At 35.7% G+C, this 18,713-nt stretch overlaps 1 protein-coding gene across 2 annotated transcripts in view; it reads right to left on the bottom strand.

The window, feature by feature from the left end:
* The window catches only part of Srgap1 (SLIT-ROBO Rho GTPase activating protein 1), a 291,479-nt gene that overhangs the window by 85,334 nt on the left and 187,432 nt on the right, over positions 1-18,713 (bottom strand). For both annotated transcript variants that reach the window (XM_010644530.2, XM_010644531.2), the window contains exons 5-6: positions 5,864-6,046; positions 5,279-5,407 (exon numbers count right to left, since the gene is read on the bottom strand). In XM_010644530.2, coding sequence (XP_010642832.1) covers positions 5,279-5,407; positions 5,864-6,046 — 312 coding nt within the window. The remainder of the gene's footprint in view (positions 1-5,278; positions 5,408-5,863; positions 6,047-18,713) is intronic.

Raw genomic sequence — 18,713 nt, 5'->3', positions numbered from 1 at the left:
TATTGCCACTACTTATTTTACGTATGTGTATATATGTGAATTTGTTTATAGTCTGTTTCCCAACATATTCGTAAACTGCATGACAGTGAGAACTTTATTTTAGTCATTGCTGAATCCCCATTCTCAAGAAGAGTGCCTGGAGAAAACAGATATTAGGACCAGTAGGACAGAATAGAGGATTCAACAGAATAGAGGACACAGAAACAACTCCAGGCATGTTCAGCCATCTGATCATTGATAAAGGGGCCAAAAACATATGCTGGAGGAAAGACAGCTTCTTTAACAAATGGTGCTGGGAAAACTGCTTAACCAAATGTGGAACAATGAATATAGACTATATCTCTCAATATATACTAAAAAAATCAAAATAGATTGAAGATCTAGACTTTAAAACAGAAACAACGACTCTGTGGAAGATAAAATGGATAAAACTCTTGAGGAAATAGGCATAGACAAAGACCTTCTGAATACAACTCCAATTGCACAAGAAATAACATGAAAATAACACTGAGATTCCACTTCACTCCAGAAAGAATGTCTGCTATCAAGAAATTAACCAATAACAAATGTTTGTGGGGTTATGGGGAGAAAGGAACCTTTCTCCATTGTTGGTGGGAGTGCAGACTGGTACAACAACTGTGAGAATCAATATGGAGGTACCTCAAAAAAACTAGGATTAGAGGTCCTATTTATCCCAACTATCCCTCTGCTGGGAGACTTTCTAAAAGAATTAAAAGAATCATACCACAGTGATATATGTACACCCATGTTTATAGCGGCAGTTTGTAATAGCTAAAACTTGGAAACAGCCCAATTGCCCCTCATCTGGAGACTGGATAGAGAAGATGTGGGCTTTCTGTAAAATAGAGTACTACTCAGCCATAAAGAACAAGAAACTAGAGACATTTATAGCTAAATGGATGCACATTGAGGCCATACTCTTAAGTGAAATAAACAGGACACGTGTAAATACTGAATAGTTTCTCTGATGTGAAAAACTAAAAGTTCAAATTGCATAACTGATAATGCGAAATAGGAAGAAAAGGTCTAAACGAGTAGGGTAAGTAGCAAGAGTAGGGGAAAGGAAAAAATGGAAACAAAGTCTTTGTAAATAGGGAAGGGTGGAGGGAGACAGGGGAATGGGGAAAAAAATAAGAACCAAGATATATCATGCAAAGGTACAAGACTGTATTGTATACTTAAATGAATGTAACTGTACTGTATACTTAAAATGTACCAATGAACTTACTGGAAAATAAATAAATAAATTCTGCAAGATTGCAGGAAAAAAAAAAGAAATAACATCACGAATGAACAAATGTGACTGTATCAAACTAAAAAGCTTTTACACAGTGAAGGAAACAACCAACAGAGTGAAGAGACAACCCAGAGAATGGGAAAAAATTTTTACCAGGTATTGTTTACATAGAGTAATATCTACAATATATAAAAAATTCAAAAAAATTATACTTCTCAAAACAAAAGACTCAATCACAAAATTGCCAAGTAATATGAATAAATGCTTTCAGAAAAAGTACACTTTTCCAATAAGTACATAAAAAATGTTTAGCATCTTTGGCAATGAGAAAAGTGCAAATCAAAATAGTGCTGAGATTCCATCCTACCCCAGATAGAATGGTTATCATCACAAACAAAAAACCAGAAATGCTGGTGAGGCTGTGGGTAAAAAGGAACTTGCTACATTGTTGATAAGAATGAAAATTACTATAACCAATATGGAAATCAATGTAAAGCACCCTCAAAAAATTAAAAATAGAAATTCTATTTGACCCAGCTGTATCTCTTCTGGGTATCTTCTCAGATTTAAAGACAACACTGTATTGTATACTTAAATGAATGTAACTGTACTGTATACTTAAAATGTACCAATGAACTTAATGGAAAATAAATAAATAAATTCTGCAAGATTGCAGGAAAAAAAAAGAAATAACATCAAGAATGAACAAATGTGACTGTATCAAACTAAAAAGCTTTTACACAGTGAAGGAAACAACCAACAGAGTGAAGAGACAATCCAGAGAATGGGAAAAAATTTTTACCAGGTATTCTTTACATAGAGTAATATCTACAATATATAAAAAATTCAAAAAAATTATACTTCTCAAAACAAAAGACTCAATCACAAAATTGCCAAGTAATATGAATAAATACTTTCAGAAAAAGTACACTTTTCCAATAAGTACATAAAAAATGTTTAGCATCTTTGGCAATGAGAAAAGTGCAAATCAAAATAGTGCTGAGATTCCATCCTACCCCAGATAGAATGGTTATCATCACAAACAAAAAACCAGAAATGCTGGTGAGGCTGTGGGTAAAAAGGAACTTGCTACATTGTTGATAAGAATGAAAATTACTATAACCAATATGGAAATCAATGTAAAGCACCCTCAAAAAATTAAAAATAGAAATTCTATTTGACCCAGCTGTATCTCTTCTGGGTATCTTCTCAGATTTAAAGACACCACACTACAGTGACACATGCATACTGATATTTACAGTAGCACAATTCACAATCGCTAAATCTTAGAAGTAACATATATGACCATCAACAGATCAATGCATCAAGAAAATGTGATATTTATATGCAATAGAGTACTTCTCATTCATAAAGAATAAATAAATTTGAGTCATATGTAGGAAAAGGGATGCACCTTAAGGCCATAGTGTTAAAGGAAATAAATCAGACATAGTCACATATTGCACGGTTTCTCTTATAAGAGATAGGAAATAGGGAGGTGGACCTTTCACAGGTGGACCCCTGGGAGGGGAAGGTAAGTAAAAAAGACTGAGATGTGATAAATATATGTATCAACTTCCCCTTGTGAATGTATTCATTATGTATTGCAAATGTGAACTAATAAAAAACAGTGCTTGATACCTTGTAGGTAATTAAAGAAACACATGGAGTTTTCCTTGTGCAAACACTGGCTTAGCCAACTACTCTGACTAAAGTAAGTCCTAAATCAAAACAAGTATGTACAGAAGTTACATAGAAGTAATTTTTTTTCACATGGAGTTTTCCTTGTGCAAACACTGGCTTAGCCAACTACTCCGACTAAAGTAAGTCCTAAATCAAAACAAGTATGTACAGAAGTTACATAGAAGTAATTTTTTTTATATTCTATATGCTTTATAGAAGCATTATAGCTCTAAGTTTCAAAACAGCAGTCATAAAACTTTTTATTTTATTCAGGAAACAGAATATTTTATTCAGAAAATCAATGAGCAGTCCTACAGAAAAATTCCTTTACTTCACCACAGTGCTAGAAGAAATGAGTTATAAAACAATCTAGTGATAGTGACTTGGTTGAATAGTTGTAAAAAATGAAAATAGAAAACAAGTTTTTTCCCCTGGTTTTATTTATTACTGAATGATCTGTACAAATTATGCTATGAGATCAACTTGCTTTGAAGTTAAAATAAAAGGAAAAAACACACCAAGAGTGTCAGTGAGCTTAAAAATAATTCCCTCTCTCAATTCTTTTGTAGAAATAACAAACTGTAGCTCTAATTTAAACAGCTAAATATATGAGACTTAAATTCACCATAAAAATAAAGTTGCTTTAATGTACTGTATGTTCAAATTATTACAGCTACTTTGGGTCATAAAATGTAATTTAAAAATATCACAAAACTGTTGGATCCAATAATATAAAGCAGAATATATAAATAAAAAATTTAAACATAAATATATGAGACTTAAATTCACCATAAAAATAAAGTTGCTTTAATGTACTGTATGTTCAAATTATTACAGCTACTTTGGGTCATAAAATGTAATTTAAAAATATCACAAAACTGTTGGATCCAATAATATAAAGCAGAATATATAAATAAATTTCTAGTAGATAGCAATCAGAATTTGTATCCCTTTATCTGTGCTTTTCTTATGGTACTGGGGTTTTTAGTAAACTCTATGTAAATGTAATTGTGAATATATATTTGGAGAATTCTAAATGCACACAATTATTGCTTTTTATATCATATCCTAGGAAAAAAGGAGAAACTTAGATAAATCTATACAAGTGGTCAATGTGGATCCTATTTTGCTTCACTGTGTTTATCAGAACTATAATAAAGTGATCATCAGTACAACCATTGCTTATTGGTCTTTCTTCTTCACTTTAAATTCCAGAGGACAAGAATTGAATGTGGCTTCATAGAACCTCAGCATCTCCCAAGAGTGAGGCCCAATAAATATATTTGAATCAATGAACATAGGGCTATGCCACTCCAGATCAAGTCACCTTTCTGGATCAGTTTACAGGCATTCCCATCTGCACAGAATATAACAATTTGCAGTAATTTTACTGTACACACATTTTCACAGGCATCTTATAATTCATAGTGGGTGTCAATTTTCTGGCTTTCCTAGGATGTGCTGAGTCAGGAAGAACTGTCTTGGCTCACATATAAAATCTATAATATAGTTAAATTATGTAAGTAATGAAACTTCCTTTATTTTAAAATATATAAGGGGTGAGATGTAGCTCAGTGGCACCTGCCTGGCAAACGCAAGGTCCTGAGTTCAATCCCTGGTAAAACAATCTGTGGTACTGGGGTAGGGTGGGGGGATGTGTGTGTGTGTGTGTGTGTGTGTGTGTGTGTGTGTGTGTATTTTATTATAACATTTCTAGCACTAGTGTTATTGTTGTATATGTGATTATAATGATATGAACAAAAATACTTTGACATTTTTGTACTATTTTAACTTCTTAAATTATTTTACAAGATAATACAACAAGCCCGAGTTTAATAATTAAATAAGAAAACTTACATGCCTAATAACAATAAATACCCGTCTTCACAGGCACACACATCTGCAGGTAGGTTAAAATACTATTATGGGTAATTGCTGTGTTTTATTCGCCAAACTCATACAAGCATGTGTAATGACTGATGCATGCTGGTAGGTGGGTGTACAGGCTGAGTTAGCACTGATCTGTGCGGCCTATGCAGTCCATGAGTGAGCACAGGCAATCAAATCATGAAAAATACCGCTAAAAACCACATTAAGTTTAAAAAGTTTACAATCTTGTGGCACCGTAAAACTCATTGTCCAGAGTAGTAAGCAGCCCACAGGCTATGGACTGAAACTTTTATCTAAGTACCGTGCACATCTGAACTGAAAGTACTTTTTTTCCTGGGTATTACATTAAATAATAATATTTTAATAAATGATGGTGATTTCCAATTAGTGAACTATAGCTGTTAATTCTATCTTAATATAGGAAATACAAAAACTTCAAGTACTTACATCAATTAAATCTGAAAGATCATGAATATAATATTTGAAAACCGAGGCATTGGTTGCTTCAAGTGTTAGGAGATACTCATTCCGTGCCTTAATGGATTTTAGTTTATTTTCCGAATACTTAGCTTGTCTCTGGAAATGAAGGAAGATCCAGGCATTGGAAAAGACAGTAAAATCATTAAAAAACATACATGCATTTTTATTAATTTAAGCAATTTACTCCACATATACAAATGACCCTGAAGTCCTCTGTGAAAAGTACATTTTAAACTGATTTAAATAACAAACTAAAATTACCCCGCTATGGGGAATAATAACAATGTAGTTGGGCTTCAGGCCCATTTACAATGAGATCTCTTTGTTAATATTCAAGTTCTCCACATTTGTACTGAATACTTGGCATTCACCACGAAATGATGGCCAGCTGTTACTACATGATTTTTATGTGTCTTAAGCATTTTTCATTCCCATGGGAGGAAGTGCATATCTTTTCATAATAATTTACAATGTGTGTTGTCTATCGGCTGTTGCATATGGTCTTAGTACAGTACTCCTCAAATGAGGACTCTGCGATGTATTTTTACTTACTTTTTCTTTCATTTTTTCAATTTTCTTTACAGAGCTTCGTCGCTGATGTCTCTCTTCTAGTCTAATGTGGAAGACTGGGTCCCCACATCTTCCAATTTGCTTCTCCTCCTGTTTCTCAGCCTCTTTCAGCTTGCTCTCTGCACTGATGCTCTCTGCGTGATACATATGGTATGTTTTCATCACCTGTGAAAAAGTGACCCACATTGTTACAAGATGTCTGCCTGTAACTTATACAGTGAGTGGGAACTGTTATATGACACATGTGTTAAAAATATCACCTTCCAACTGGCTAAAGCAAAGTCAGATTGTTAGTAAAAACAGATGAATTATGACCTACTGCTTCCACTTAAACCAAACAAATATGCAAATTCACCTGACAGGAAAATGCACTTAGGGGACAGGTTTTGATGAAAAAATGATTTACTGAGTCCTGCACATACTTTTCAATGTACCTGAAAAGTTCTCTTAAGCTTAAAAGTGTCTTTCTAAAATCTCCTCTGCATTATTAATTTGCAGTCTAAACTATTTACTCATGGATAAGTGTTAGCCTAACCAAAATTCCAAACGAGTACAGTTCTAACAAAGGAAATTTATTGCACAAAAGCTACTTGTTAAAATACCAAGTGTAAATATTAAGGTTTATATATCTAGATTTAAAAAACTGCTCTTCTGAGCACAAATACTTTATATCCATGTAGAAAACATATGATACAGAAAGAAAAAAAAATAAGTAAACAGTACTATTAAGATTTGGTATATAGCCTTCTAGTCTTTTAAATATGAACATACACAACACAACACACATATTAACGCTTCATTTTATAAAATACCATATATCATTTCTCCCCTTTAAAAAACTGGTATCATCTTGTATACACAATTTTAATGACCTTTTCCACTTAGTATATTAGAACATTCTCCTGTATCACTAAATATTCCAATAAAACATAATTTGAATTTCTTAATATGATTTGCCATAATTACTTAGCCAACCCCATACTGTTAAACATTTTAGGGTTTTCCCATTGCTTTGCTTTACAATTAAACAGTGTTGAAGCTGTTCATGTATATCCTACCTTCTTTCTCTTTTTGGAAATGATGTATTTAATTGCTGTTTTGGAATTTAGGAATATATGGAATATAACGTTTTATAATAAATCTTTCCATGTATATTATAAACTTATATAATGAATTTTTAGTTTAAAGAAAGATTGGTTACAGTACTGTTACAAAAATGAGCACAAAATTGTGTCATGTTTCCTAGGATAAATTTCCAGAATTTTAATTTTAGGGTTAAGAATACAGCTTTTTTGAGGCTTTGAAATACACTACTAATTTTACACTCTGCTAATTAAAAACAAAATCAAATCAAATTGATCTGCAGTTATCTCTTAATGTACTCCTGATAACACACGTACTCAATATCTTCTCAAATAAGGAATAAAGATACTGAAAACTTACTTTCATAGTTATAGCTACATATAATTTTTGAGTTCTTATATACAGAAGAATAACAGTCACAGATTTTCAGAATTTTACCTGAGCATCACAGTTTTCCAATAAAATTCCAATGTGCTATTATCGACAGAGTCATCAGGGCAAATTCTAAAACTTGTGTATTTTGTGCACAATTATACTTTTTAAAAGAAATAACATATAAGCATGATACTTCAGTGTAACTGATGTATAAAGGAACACACTAGGACTTGGTGCCCAGTGCTCAACATCAGGGTGCCAGAGAAAGGGATTTAGCTCAGTGGTTCCACCGCCTGCTTCACAAACTTAAGATTCCAAGTTCAATCCCCAGCACCCCAAAACAAACAAACAAACAAACAAACATTGGGGTGCTGGCCTTTTCTTGTGTATGATGTCACACTCTTGTCACAGAAGATTTTTATTTCATTTGCAAATACCCCAAAATTATTCGGATTCATTTTTGTAACTAATGTGTAGCTGTTGAGAAGTTGAGATTATGGCAATGTTTTTATGTAATATAATTTATTTTTCTCATTTCAAAGGCAAAATTTTAAATAGTTTGGAAGCAACACCGGAATGAATGTATTATTAAGTTGAATTATATATGCTGTTGTTTCTGCAGATTACTAAAAAAGGTAGAAAACATACTTTCTTACAGTCCAATGACATTTCTAAGACAGCTATTTTTAAGGGCAAAACACAGGACTAGTGAAGATCCTTTACTTATTTTCATAAAATATGATAATGTTCTTTCTTAAAAATGCAAAGAAAGTACTGACCAAGAGCAAACTGAGGGCTAAACTACAAAGCAGTGGCAGCTTTCTCTGAGCTATGTGTCACTGGAAAGTTATCTGTTTTTAGTAATTACTGAACCTACGGGGGAAGTTTGGAGGTAAAACATGGGACTAGTGAAGATCCTTTACTTATTTTCATAAAATATGATAAATGTTCTTTCTTAAAAATGCAAAGAAAGTACTGACCAAGAGCAAACTGAGGGCTAAACTACAAAGCAGTGGCAGCTTTCTCTGAGCTATGTGTCACTGGAAAGTTATCTGTTTTTAGTAATTACTGAACCTACGGGGGAAGTTTGGTTGGCAACTCCAGTTTAAAAGAAAAATAAAATAGCACTAGGAAGCAGCTGGGCAGCTGGGGAATGAGAAAGGAGTCACCCTGCAGCTGGGCAAACAGCAAGGTCAATGAATCTACTATACAACTTGCATTGCTAGGCTTGGCTCTGTTATATTCCCTGCCTGAAGTAAACCACATACCATTTAGGTCCTGGTTCAGTTACATCTTAAAATGAGAGGTTGAAGAAACCCAAACATACACCCCACTCACAGAGGTGCTTAGCTTCTAGTATTCTTTTTGCCAATTGCCAGGAAGGCAGAAAGCTGACTTCCATCACACAGGGATGCAAAGAACATCCCACACAGCCCTGGATTTGTGAAAAATATTTCCTTTCGATACATCACAAAGAAAAGACCTGTCCTCCTGACTTGTTTTACTTGGATACGGAGGATTAGTGTAGGAAGGTAATATGTACAGACAAAGCTTTAGAACAAGAGAAGTATACCAAGCTGACTGCCAGCATGGTATTTCTTATTAAATAGTCTGTATTAAAAGGAAAACATTTGAGTCTGAACACTCACATGGAAAGGATTTAAATTTCTCACAACAAAGGAGTTCAGCAGAATAGTGGAAGATTTTCTATCTATCTTGGTAGTAATTTCCAGAGAATAAATTTCTTTGTTCAGTTTTCCAATTTGATTTAAGATTTCAATTATTCTTTCAAACGTTAACAGTTACAATAAATGAATTTTAAAACTTGGAGAAAAAATTCTGAAAGCTTTCTGAAAGTTCTAATTGAAGATACTGATCACAAGCACAAATTGCATTAAGATGTATGCTGCTGATGGAAGTCAAATGTCTTTTGTACTTAAAATAAAATAATAGTTCTCTTTTTATCAGAAGAAAAAACTTGTATTTATAAAGGTGCAATTTGATTATATACTACAAAATAAGAACTTCTCCCTCAGTGTAATGCAAATACAAGTCTTTATATACCAAATAGCATGATAGACAGAGCCATTTACGTGTGGTAAGTAGTGTATTTTCCTATTTTAATTCTTCTCTACTGAAATTTCATTTTCCACTTAAAAGATCCAAGTTAACTTTCCTCAATTGCAGGAAAAATATAGTCAAGTAGAAAGTGACTTGTATGGATTTCTTTGCAAGATCGGGAAATCCTATATAATCACTTCTGCACAGAAGCTGTTGATTTTTTTTTTTTCCTTACTGAAAGGCCCACATCATGTACCTGACACTACTCTTGTACTTTTAATCAAAATAATTAAAATACCTGCAGTGAATTCCAATACTTAGTACTTTAAAAAAGTATTATGAATCTAAGACATGTGTTGGAGAAACTCAGGGGAGTCAGCTCCTACTATATGACTTTTAGTTTCCAAATCAGAAGGCACAGATCATAGGAAATGGATCTACAATCACTAAGTGTGAAGAAGTTATTTAATGCCTCTGCTTACCTTACATGGTTACTGTATATACTAAATTGTGTGTCCATAGTTGTTTAACCTAAACTTTACTGAGTATTTACTTTGTGTGTATAAATCTATATATATCATATATAATCATCCACACAGATGCACACACATTATGCCTACTACACTGCACTATGCACTCACAGATAACTTACTTAATCTTTGTGAAGTAGGTGCCTTTATTTTACCATTACAGAGATGAGAAAACTGAAACATAAAGAAGTTAATAATTGGCTAAAGGACACACAGTTGTTAACTGGCAGAACAATGATTGGAATCCAGAGAGTCTGGCTCCACACCAGATGCTCTGGATTGTTGTGCTTCAATCTTTGGAAGGCCTTTTTACCTAGGGATTAGAATTACTCTTGGCTATGTAAGAAAAAGAGAAAGTAAAAGGTAATTATTTATTCAACATTTGCTTGGTGCTTATTGCCTATAAGGCACGGAGGAGCCACCTCCCCTGCTTTAAACAAAGACCTATTTTCCATCTTGTAACAGTTTCAAGTTTTGGAGACTGAAATACAGGCCTTACATATTCTGGTGGGCACAGAGGAAGGATGAAAGCATTTAAGCTGCAAAGATGGTATGAGCAATGGTACAGTGGGAATGGAGGATGGGGGCTCACACAGGCGAGATGGGTGTGAGCCGACCAAGAAGGCAGAGAAAGGGTCTAGACCAGAGCCTGGAAAGTGGACAGCATGGGTAACTGAGCTGAAGGACTAGACTGGCTATGTTGGCATAGGCCAGATCAGGAGAGCCCTGAAATGAAACTCCAGCTAGGAAGTAGAGAACTTATGGAGATCTGCGATTCCACAGAGGTGGAGACAGTATGGTCAGAGTAGTAACTTAGTAATATTCTGGTGAAGATATACAGAATGGCTTGGGGTGTGAAGTGGTCTCATTTAGTGTGGAAGAGGAAATGAAAAGAGAATCAAAATGGCAGTAATAAGGCCTTTTCTCAGTTATCATTCTCTTTGACCTTTTCTTAAACTTGATATGATTTCTTCCACCATGATGTACAACGATCTCACAGATTGGATTCAACACCTGTTCAAGCAGCACTTTGATAGTTCTCTTTTGGTATAATCACTTATGCCTACTTTATCAAAATTTGTACTTTTCCTTTCTCTGGTTGTCTACCAAGCCAGTGCCACTGCCTGGAATGTCCTTTCTCTGTACTTCCTTTTGTTTATATTTTGATTCATCCTCCAACACAAGCTCAAGGCTCCCAGAATGATCTTATTCTGCTAAGATTTACTTATTGATAGCACTTCAGACCCTCTGCCATGTGTTACAGATATCTCTGTGCCAACCAGTGCCATAACTATCCTGAGATCAATTAGCTATACCATAATCATAGGCATTTTCAGATCCTTAATATTGCACATAACATTGTATTATAATTATACATATTAATAGCATGTACAATATTGGTGAAATAGACATTTGGTGAGAAACAAATGAAGGCTGAGAATTCATTTTACTCACTTTATAGTTAGCTTGTCCATACATTTAACAAATATTTATTAAATACCTACGTTCATGACATTGTTCTCCTCCATTCTCAACATCCAAAAAGACACTGCTATTAAACACCTGAGATTTGTCTAATGGAATGACAATTTTAAAACATTTATAAAACATAGGAAGAAAAGGGCTAAAGGTGTAGGGAGAGTAGGAAGGGTAAGGGAAAGGTAATAAGGGAAAAGAAAAAAATATGAGAAAATGAAAAAATGGAAATAAAGTGTTTGTAAATGGGGAGGGGAGGAGGGGGTGAAGGGAGGGCAGGGACAAGGGGAAAAAATGAGAACCAAGACCTGTCATGTAGAGGTACAAGATCCCAACAATGAATATAACTGTACTGTATCCCTAAAATGTACCAATGAACTAAAAAAAAAAGAAAACAAACAAACAAAACAAAACATAGTGTTCTAGTTTATAGCCCCTCAAAATAAAAAAGTTATGGTAGTTTGGCAACATGAAAAGCAACATGTTTATGACAGTATCTCTTAACTCCATGGCCTAAATCCATCACTAAAATATCTTCTGAGATATGTTCTTTGATTTTTTCTATATTGTCAACAACCTAAGATAAATATTTGTTTTCTACTCTTAATACACAGAGGGCTCTAAACTGAGTTTCTGCATGTGCCAATCTAACAATACCATTGGCTTGGAGTTCATTCCCACTGTTTCCTGGGAACTGCTCAGGTTCATGGGAAAGGAAAGGCCACCCAGATACCCTCAACCGAGGCCTTGGAGCTGTAAGAAGCCTGGTTCCTCCAGGGGCTGCCTCAGTCCCTCCCCGCAGAATGTAGCCTCTGTTCAAAAATACTGACTCTGGAGGCTCTTTTATCAGAATGAAGCAACAGCAAGAATTCTTTTTAGATGAGCACTCAGGACACTGCTTGCTAGAGTGTCTATTCTTTGATACACCAAGCCAATCCTAGTGAGGAATAGAGCTTCTGAAGTCTAGCAGACCTAGGTTTGAGTTCCAGCACTGCAACTGCCAGATGGAGCACATTTCTCAACTTCCTTGAGCCTGTTTCTCCCAGTCAAATGGGGATTAAATGACAGAATACACAGAAGCACATAGTAGGGTGGATTGGTCTCATTCTTGGATATTTCTAAGGTCTGATGTAAAAGTAAGAGTGTAGGCTTTGGGAGTCAGACTACCTGACTTCACATCCAGGCTCTAAGCAGACAGGTGAAGGTCACTGTCTCCCAATGGCGGATGGGAAATCTGAGGCACAACAAAAGCAGACCCAGGAAGGCTATTTCAGGTTGAGACACAAGCTAGCAAAAACCATTTATAAGCTGGTAAAACACGCCAGCGAGGAGGGCTAGGAGTTTACTGCAAAGGCATGTTCATAAAACATATTACCCGAATTCATATTTAGAAAAATCTTCCAGACTATCTGAAATATAAAACTAGGTGGACATTAGCCCACGTTTCAGGGGGTATTGTATGCTGATTTGCATTTATCCATCCAACAATCACCTACCGAGTATCCAAATGCCAGGCACTGTGATAGGCTTTGGGCAAGAGATGAAAGTTGCAATCCCTACTCCATGGAGAAGACACAGAAGCAAGCCTATTCTGTGGTAAAACAAAGAGGGGTCAACATGTGTGGAGATGGGAGTGGGGCACTGGTGAACTTTACTGAAGGCTGAATGGGAGTTAAGTGGAGGATTACCAAGCTTCTTCATCCTCTTATATTTAAGTCTAGGTGCATCCTTAAGAAGAACTGTATGGGGAATATATTTTATTTATATAAAGAATGTAAAGGCACAAGAAACCAACCCTTACCATTAATGCTATTCAGCCAATATCTATAAAGGATCTCTCTCTCTCCAAACCCACACCTCTCACTAAGGCCTGGGAGTGACACTAGACAGAGTTCTTTATTTTCAATCATGGAATCAGGGGCAAAAATGTTCCTGATCATTGTAGTCAGTAGGAATGTCAGAATGATGAACTTTCATAAATCCACCTCCTCTCCTTGGGCTTGTATGGCTCTTCCCAAGTCAATGAAAGCAGAGTTTATAAAATTTAAATTTGCAAAGTAACATTTATAGAAGTCCTTTGGAGAGGCGGCGCGCTGATGTTTAAGACCTCAGACTTGTACAACAGAATGTCTTGGGTCAAATCCTGTCTCTGCATTTACATGCTATATGATCTTGCGCAGGTAGCTTTTGGGGCTCAGAAAAATGTCCCCCCAAAATATCCTGCTTTAGATTTCAAACTGAGAGCAGCTGAGTAGTAGCACATGGAGAAAAGTCCCTTTCTTGCGAGTTTCATTATCTCTCTAAAGTGGATCCCACAAAGGGAACACACTTGCCTTCTAGCTCTTCATTATTCCCACAAAGCAAGAAAGATTAAATGCAGACCACATAAGGGACTGAGAATCCAACATCATGCTCAGAATCCATATGAACTTGGTTCCAGGCCAGAATCTTTTCTTTGGGCCCATTCATCTCTTCTAGAAGAAAGATTTACTCCTAAAATTTCCTACAACCTCCCGTTCTCTTTTTTCCTATAAAGAGGGGTTTTAAGCTTCAATCATCTAGACCTATTTTAAGTGTTCATATTTTGTGTGACTCCTGGTATAGTTATACATTAATAAGTTTATATGCCCTCTCTCTCATTTAATTCATCTGTTGTAGGTTTCTTTTATAGACTCAAGTTATTAGAACTCCATGGTGTAGGAATAAAGTTCTTTCTGCCCTTACATAAGTTAACCTTTCTGTGTCTCAATTTCCTTGCTAGTAAATTAAAACTACACTATTTCTTATTATGCAGGGTAGTTAGGAAGATTAAATGTTAACACATACAGCATAGAAAAAAGAGGATGACATATACTAACTGCACAGTAAATGTCAGCTACTGATATTTGAAAAAAAAATACCATAAAATAACTCATTTTAATAGATAATGACTTCTCTAAGGTTGGAAGGATTAACATTTCTAAAAGGTAAAAGAAGAGAAATCAGCATATTTCCATTTATGTATATATTAAGAATTTACCAAAGCCTTTTAGATTGAGCGAATAGATCAAGACATATAATCAAATAGCATTCTATAGCCAGCTTAGCAAAGAAAACTGAGGTACATTGTGACTGCACTGAAATGAAATCAGAGTTAACAGTCTGAATTTATCATCAAATTATATTTATAATCCAAACAAATGCTTTGAACAAAAGGAATTGTCTGGGACTCTGTACCCCGCTGAACAGGGATGGCCAACCAACCAAAAGACAGAGCATTGGAGATGTGGAGAATAAACAAAACACGGGAAAAATACAGAACACATGTACAAAGGGAGGAAATAAGGCTAATAAAAATGAAAACAATTACATTCTATTCAGTGTAGTGTTAAGGATTTTGTTTCAGGAGCAATTATACAGAGAAGTATTTTTAATGGAAAGAGCTTTGGTCTCTGAAACAACAGACCTGGTTGTGCTGCGAAATAGCTCTTGTAACCTCAGCCTTTCTGACCCTCAGCATGGTCTCATCTATTAGCAATGACAAGATGACATGAGGTCTCCCTACAGGACCAAAATTAGTGGTATAATCAAATTAAACTACACACCTCAGACCTTTTGAGAAGTGTGGAATGGAAGACTAAAGGACAAAACAGATGCACAATCACAGAAGGAAAAAGTAATGACATAATGACTGGATGCAGAAGGCTTTTTTCTCAAGAGAAATTTAATAAATCAGCCAAAAAAAAGAGTACTTGCTAAAGCTCAGAGTAACTAGAGCAGGATGGCATTTAGAAGTAGGGTAGATGCTCCTTGAGTTACACTATAGTTACATCCCAATAAATTCATTGTATATTGAAGATATCGTAATTCAAAAATTCATTTAATACACCTAATCTACTAATGTCATAGTGTAGGCTAGACTGCCTTAAACATGCTCAGAAGGGCTGGGGATTTAGTTCAGTGGTGTCGCACCTGCCTTGAAAGTGCAAGGTCCTGAGTTCGATCCCCGGTACCAGGAAAAAAAAAAAAAAGAACAAAAACGCGCTCAGAACACTTGCTTTAGTCCATGGTTAGGCAAAATCATCTAACATGGAGCCTCTTTCATAATAAAGTGGTGAAGATCTCATGTACAGAGAAAGATGGATGCTCGTAGACATGATGGGATATGAAAACAAAACACTATATCCAAAAAGTGCTGGCAACACAACTACACAGAAGAGAACTAGCTCTGGTCCACTGCTGCTGCCCATTAGCACATGAGAAGATCGCAGTGCACATTGCTAGCTCAGGAAAACACTGAAATTCAAAATTCCAAGTATGATTTCTACTATATGTCTATTTTTTCTGCATCATGGTAAAGTTGAAAATATCCTAAGTTGAACCACTGTAAGTCAGGGACGGTCTGTACAAGAAAATAGTATCCACACTGTCACTCCTGTTTTTATTTTCTGCTAAAGACTGATTGTCTTCTCTCCCATCCCGAGGGGCCAGTGTTCCTGGAAGGATATTCCTCCCTTAGATAGCTGAGGATCTGAGCCCGCCCCACGGTGCTGTGCTGTGCAGGGCCATGTGACCCCTAGACAAGCTTTCCTGAACTCTGCTGGCCCACAGCTTTCTCACCATACAGGTGTGAATTTTTAAAAAAATACAGTGAATTCATACTTTTAAGAAACATTTATTATAGTAAAAGGCACACTGTCATTAATCCCCTTCAAAATACTCCCCTTCGAACACACTTGTCCCATCTTTCCTGCCACTTTCTGAAGCAGATCTGGAGTTCTCTTTGATGTCTTCACTTGCACTGGTGTGGTTGCCTCAATATCCCAAATGGACTCAAGACATTTATTTTTTATGCTCATTAGGATTTTGGGGAAGAACCAGGAGTCACATGGTTCCAGATGGGGTGAATAAGGTGGATGAGGACACACTGTAATGTAATGCAGGCTCTTTACAAGCCTGCCTTTCTGTTGGATGGCAATCAGCAGCAACATTCATTGTACTTTTTTTCCCTCATACCTTGTAAAGATATTTCAAAAAAAGAGGACTTTGAGAAGTGCTTCAGAAAGTGGCAAGAATGATAAGTTTGAAGCGAGGGGGAGTATTTTGAGGATTTAATGGCAATGTTTTTTACTGAAATAATTTTTAAAAATTTAAACATTTACTGTATATTGTGATCACACTCCCTACAGAGAAGAAAGTCGGCCCATGTAATCTCTCAGGCCCTTTCCAATTCTAAGATTCTATTGGTATTCAGTCCAGGATTTCAGATATTAATCTGAAGTGCAACAACTACATTGCAACTCTAAGAATTTGTTACTTGGGGGACTAGTATATGGGGTTATATTTTTTCAGTGTTGGGGTAGATGTTAGATAAGTTTTAACCAAAAGGAAAAACTAGTGTAATAACAAATTAAACTAATTATCTCCTGCTTCTGTTAACTTGAAACAGCAAGCAGTAAGTGCGCCATGCTATGCCAGGAGTGTAAGATCCCTCTCGAATTCTTCATGGGCTTTGAGGCCATAACTCACCAGCTTTACCTCATGAAAAATATCCAGAAATGAACAATGGTCCTGTAAGCTGTCTAGCAAACTGCTATACTGATGAAACTAACATAGGGTTATCTATCACTCTAGTAACTTTTATTAGCTCCATAACTGATCATTAATCAAACATCAAGTGCTCATTAAGGAGGAAAACCCAGGAATTCATTGGTAGATACCTTCTATTTTTGACTATTATATTTTAGTTTAAGCGGGGCGTTAGAGATTTTCAAAATGTTAAACTGAACAGTAATTTCTAAATGTTAGTATAAATTACAATTAGTTAAGGTTTTACTATTTTAATAAAACAATTAAAATGATTAATAAATCTTTAAAAGGATGAATTATTTTATGCCTCATTAAAAAGAAAATGTTTGTATTTGTAACAACAGCAAACTGTATTTATCTTAATCGGAGTTTACTCTATTTCCAACTGTTACTAGAGGCAGTTTCTAATTCAAGGCTTCCAGCCATGGACAGGGATTATTGGTTTTGCCTGTCTACTGACAAACACTCACATTCAGCAAAAATTTCTTAAGCTCCCCCACTATGTACCACAAATAGGCCTTTTCTTAAATGACTTTGTTAATATCACTAGAAATCCAGTTATGTTTTATTCTTTACTAGCTTATGCTAGCTCCTTAGTTCACAGGATAATTCTTCATAAGCACAATTAACAATTTGGTGCAACAGAATATGTACCCACTGTATAATTATCAGAGATTTCTAACAAGAAATAAATGTCATTTTGTCCAATAAATTCTATTTTTGCCAAAGACTTATTTTGCTTTCTTATCTCTCAAGTATTTCATTGTAGTAGAGCATGGAAAAAATGGGAAAGGCAGGGGGATCTTATGAAAGCCCAGTGTAAAAGTCACTCATTTAGCACCTGCCTCACAAGTGTAAGGTCTTGAGTTCTATTCCCGGTACCAAAACAAAACAAAGAAACAAACAAACAAAAAAATAGTCCACTCATTATACATCAAAGATTTGTGATATCAAGATATATGGAACTCCACATCTGTGTTTTTCCTAACAATACCTTACACACCCTTTTCTGGTCCATTATCAGTAAATTCAGAAATCCTCCAGAGAGAAGCCCTCTATGTCTACCCTAGCACCCAAAACCATACATGGGAATATCTCACTAGCCTGGCTCCACAAGGGCAGGACTGTGTGTTGGTCATCCTCTATTTCCAGAACTCTCAGTGTTTATGAGCTGGATGCAATAGAGATGATCCTTAGCGCAGAAGCAGCAATGTTTTGAGTGCTTTCCATTTAAATGACTTAGAGATGGGTACAAATTCTGAGATTTGGGACAATAACAGAAAATTGCATTCCATACATGCTAGAAACTTAAAGTTGCAACCCCTCTCCACATAATGCTGGGCAATTATCCTCCAAAGAATACGTAAAAGATAGTTCATTTTATGGCCAGGGATTTAGCTCGGTGGCACTGTACCAGCCTCACAAGCACAAGGTCCTGAGTTCAATCCCCGGTACCCCCCGCCAACAAAAGACAGTCCATTTTATTTATGAATAATCCTAATAATTAAACTCAGGTCACCTGGCATAAAATCCTTGTCTTTCCTGTACCATGTTCCTTAGTTTTCTCACCTCTAAATTACAAATAATAGTACCTATAAAAGGTCAGAAGTGGTGGCGCATGCCTGTAATCCCAGCACTCGGGAGGCTAAGGCAGGAGGATCACTGTGAGTTCCAGACCAGCCTGGGCTACATAGTCCCAGGTCAGTCTCAACTACATAGTGAGACCCTGTCTCAAAAAA

The sequence above is a fragment of the Fukomys damarensis genome, unplaced genomic scaffold (assembly GCF_012274545.1).
Source record: "Fukomys damarensis isolate Sample0158 unplaced genomic scaffold, DMR_v1.0_HiC HiC_scaffold_15, whole genome shotgun sequence".
In the NCBI taxonomy this organism is placed as follows: Eukaryota; Metazoa; Chordata; class Mammalia; order Rodentia; family Bathyergidae; genus Fukomys; species Fukomys damarensis.
Note: the sequence above shows the minus strand (reverse complement) of the source record. Positions and strands in the feature narration are given on the sequence as shown.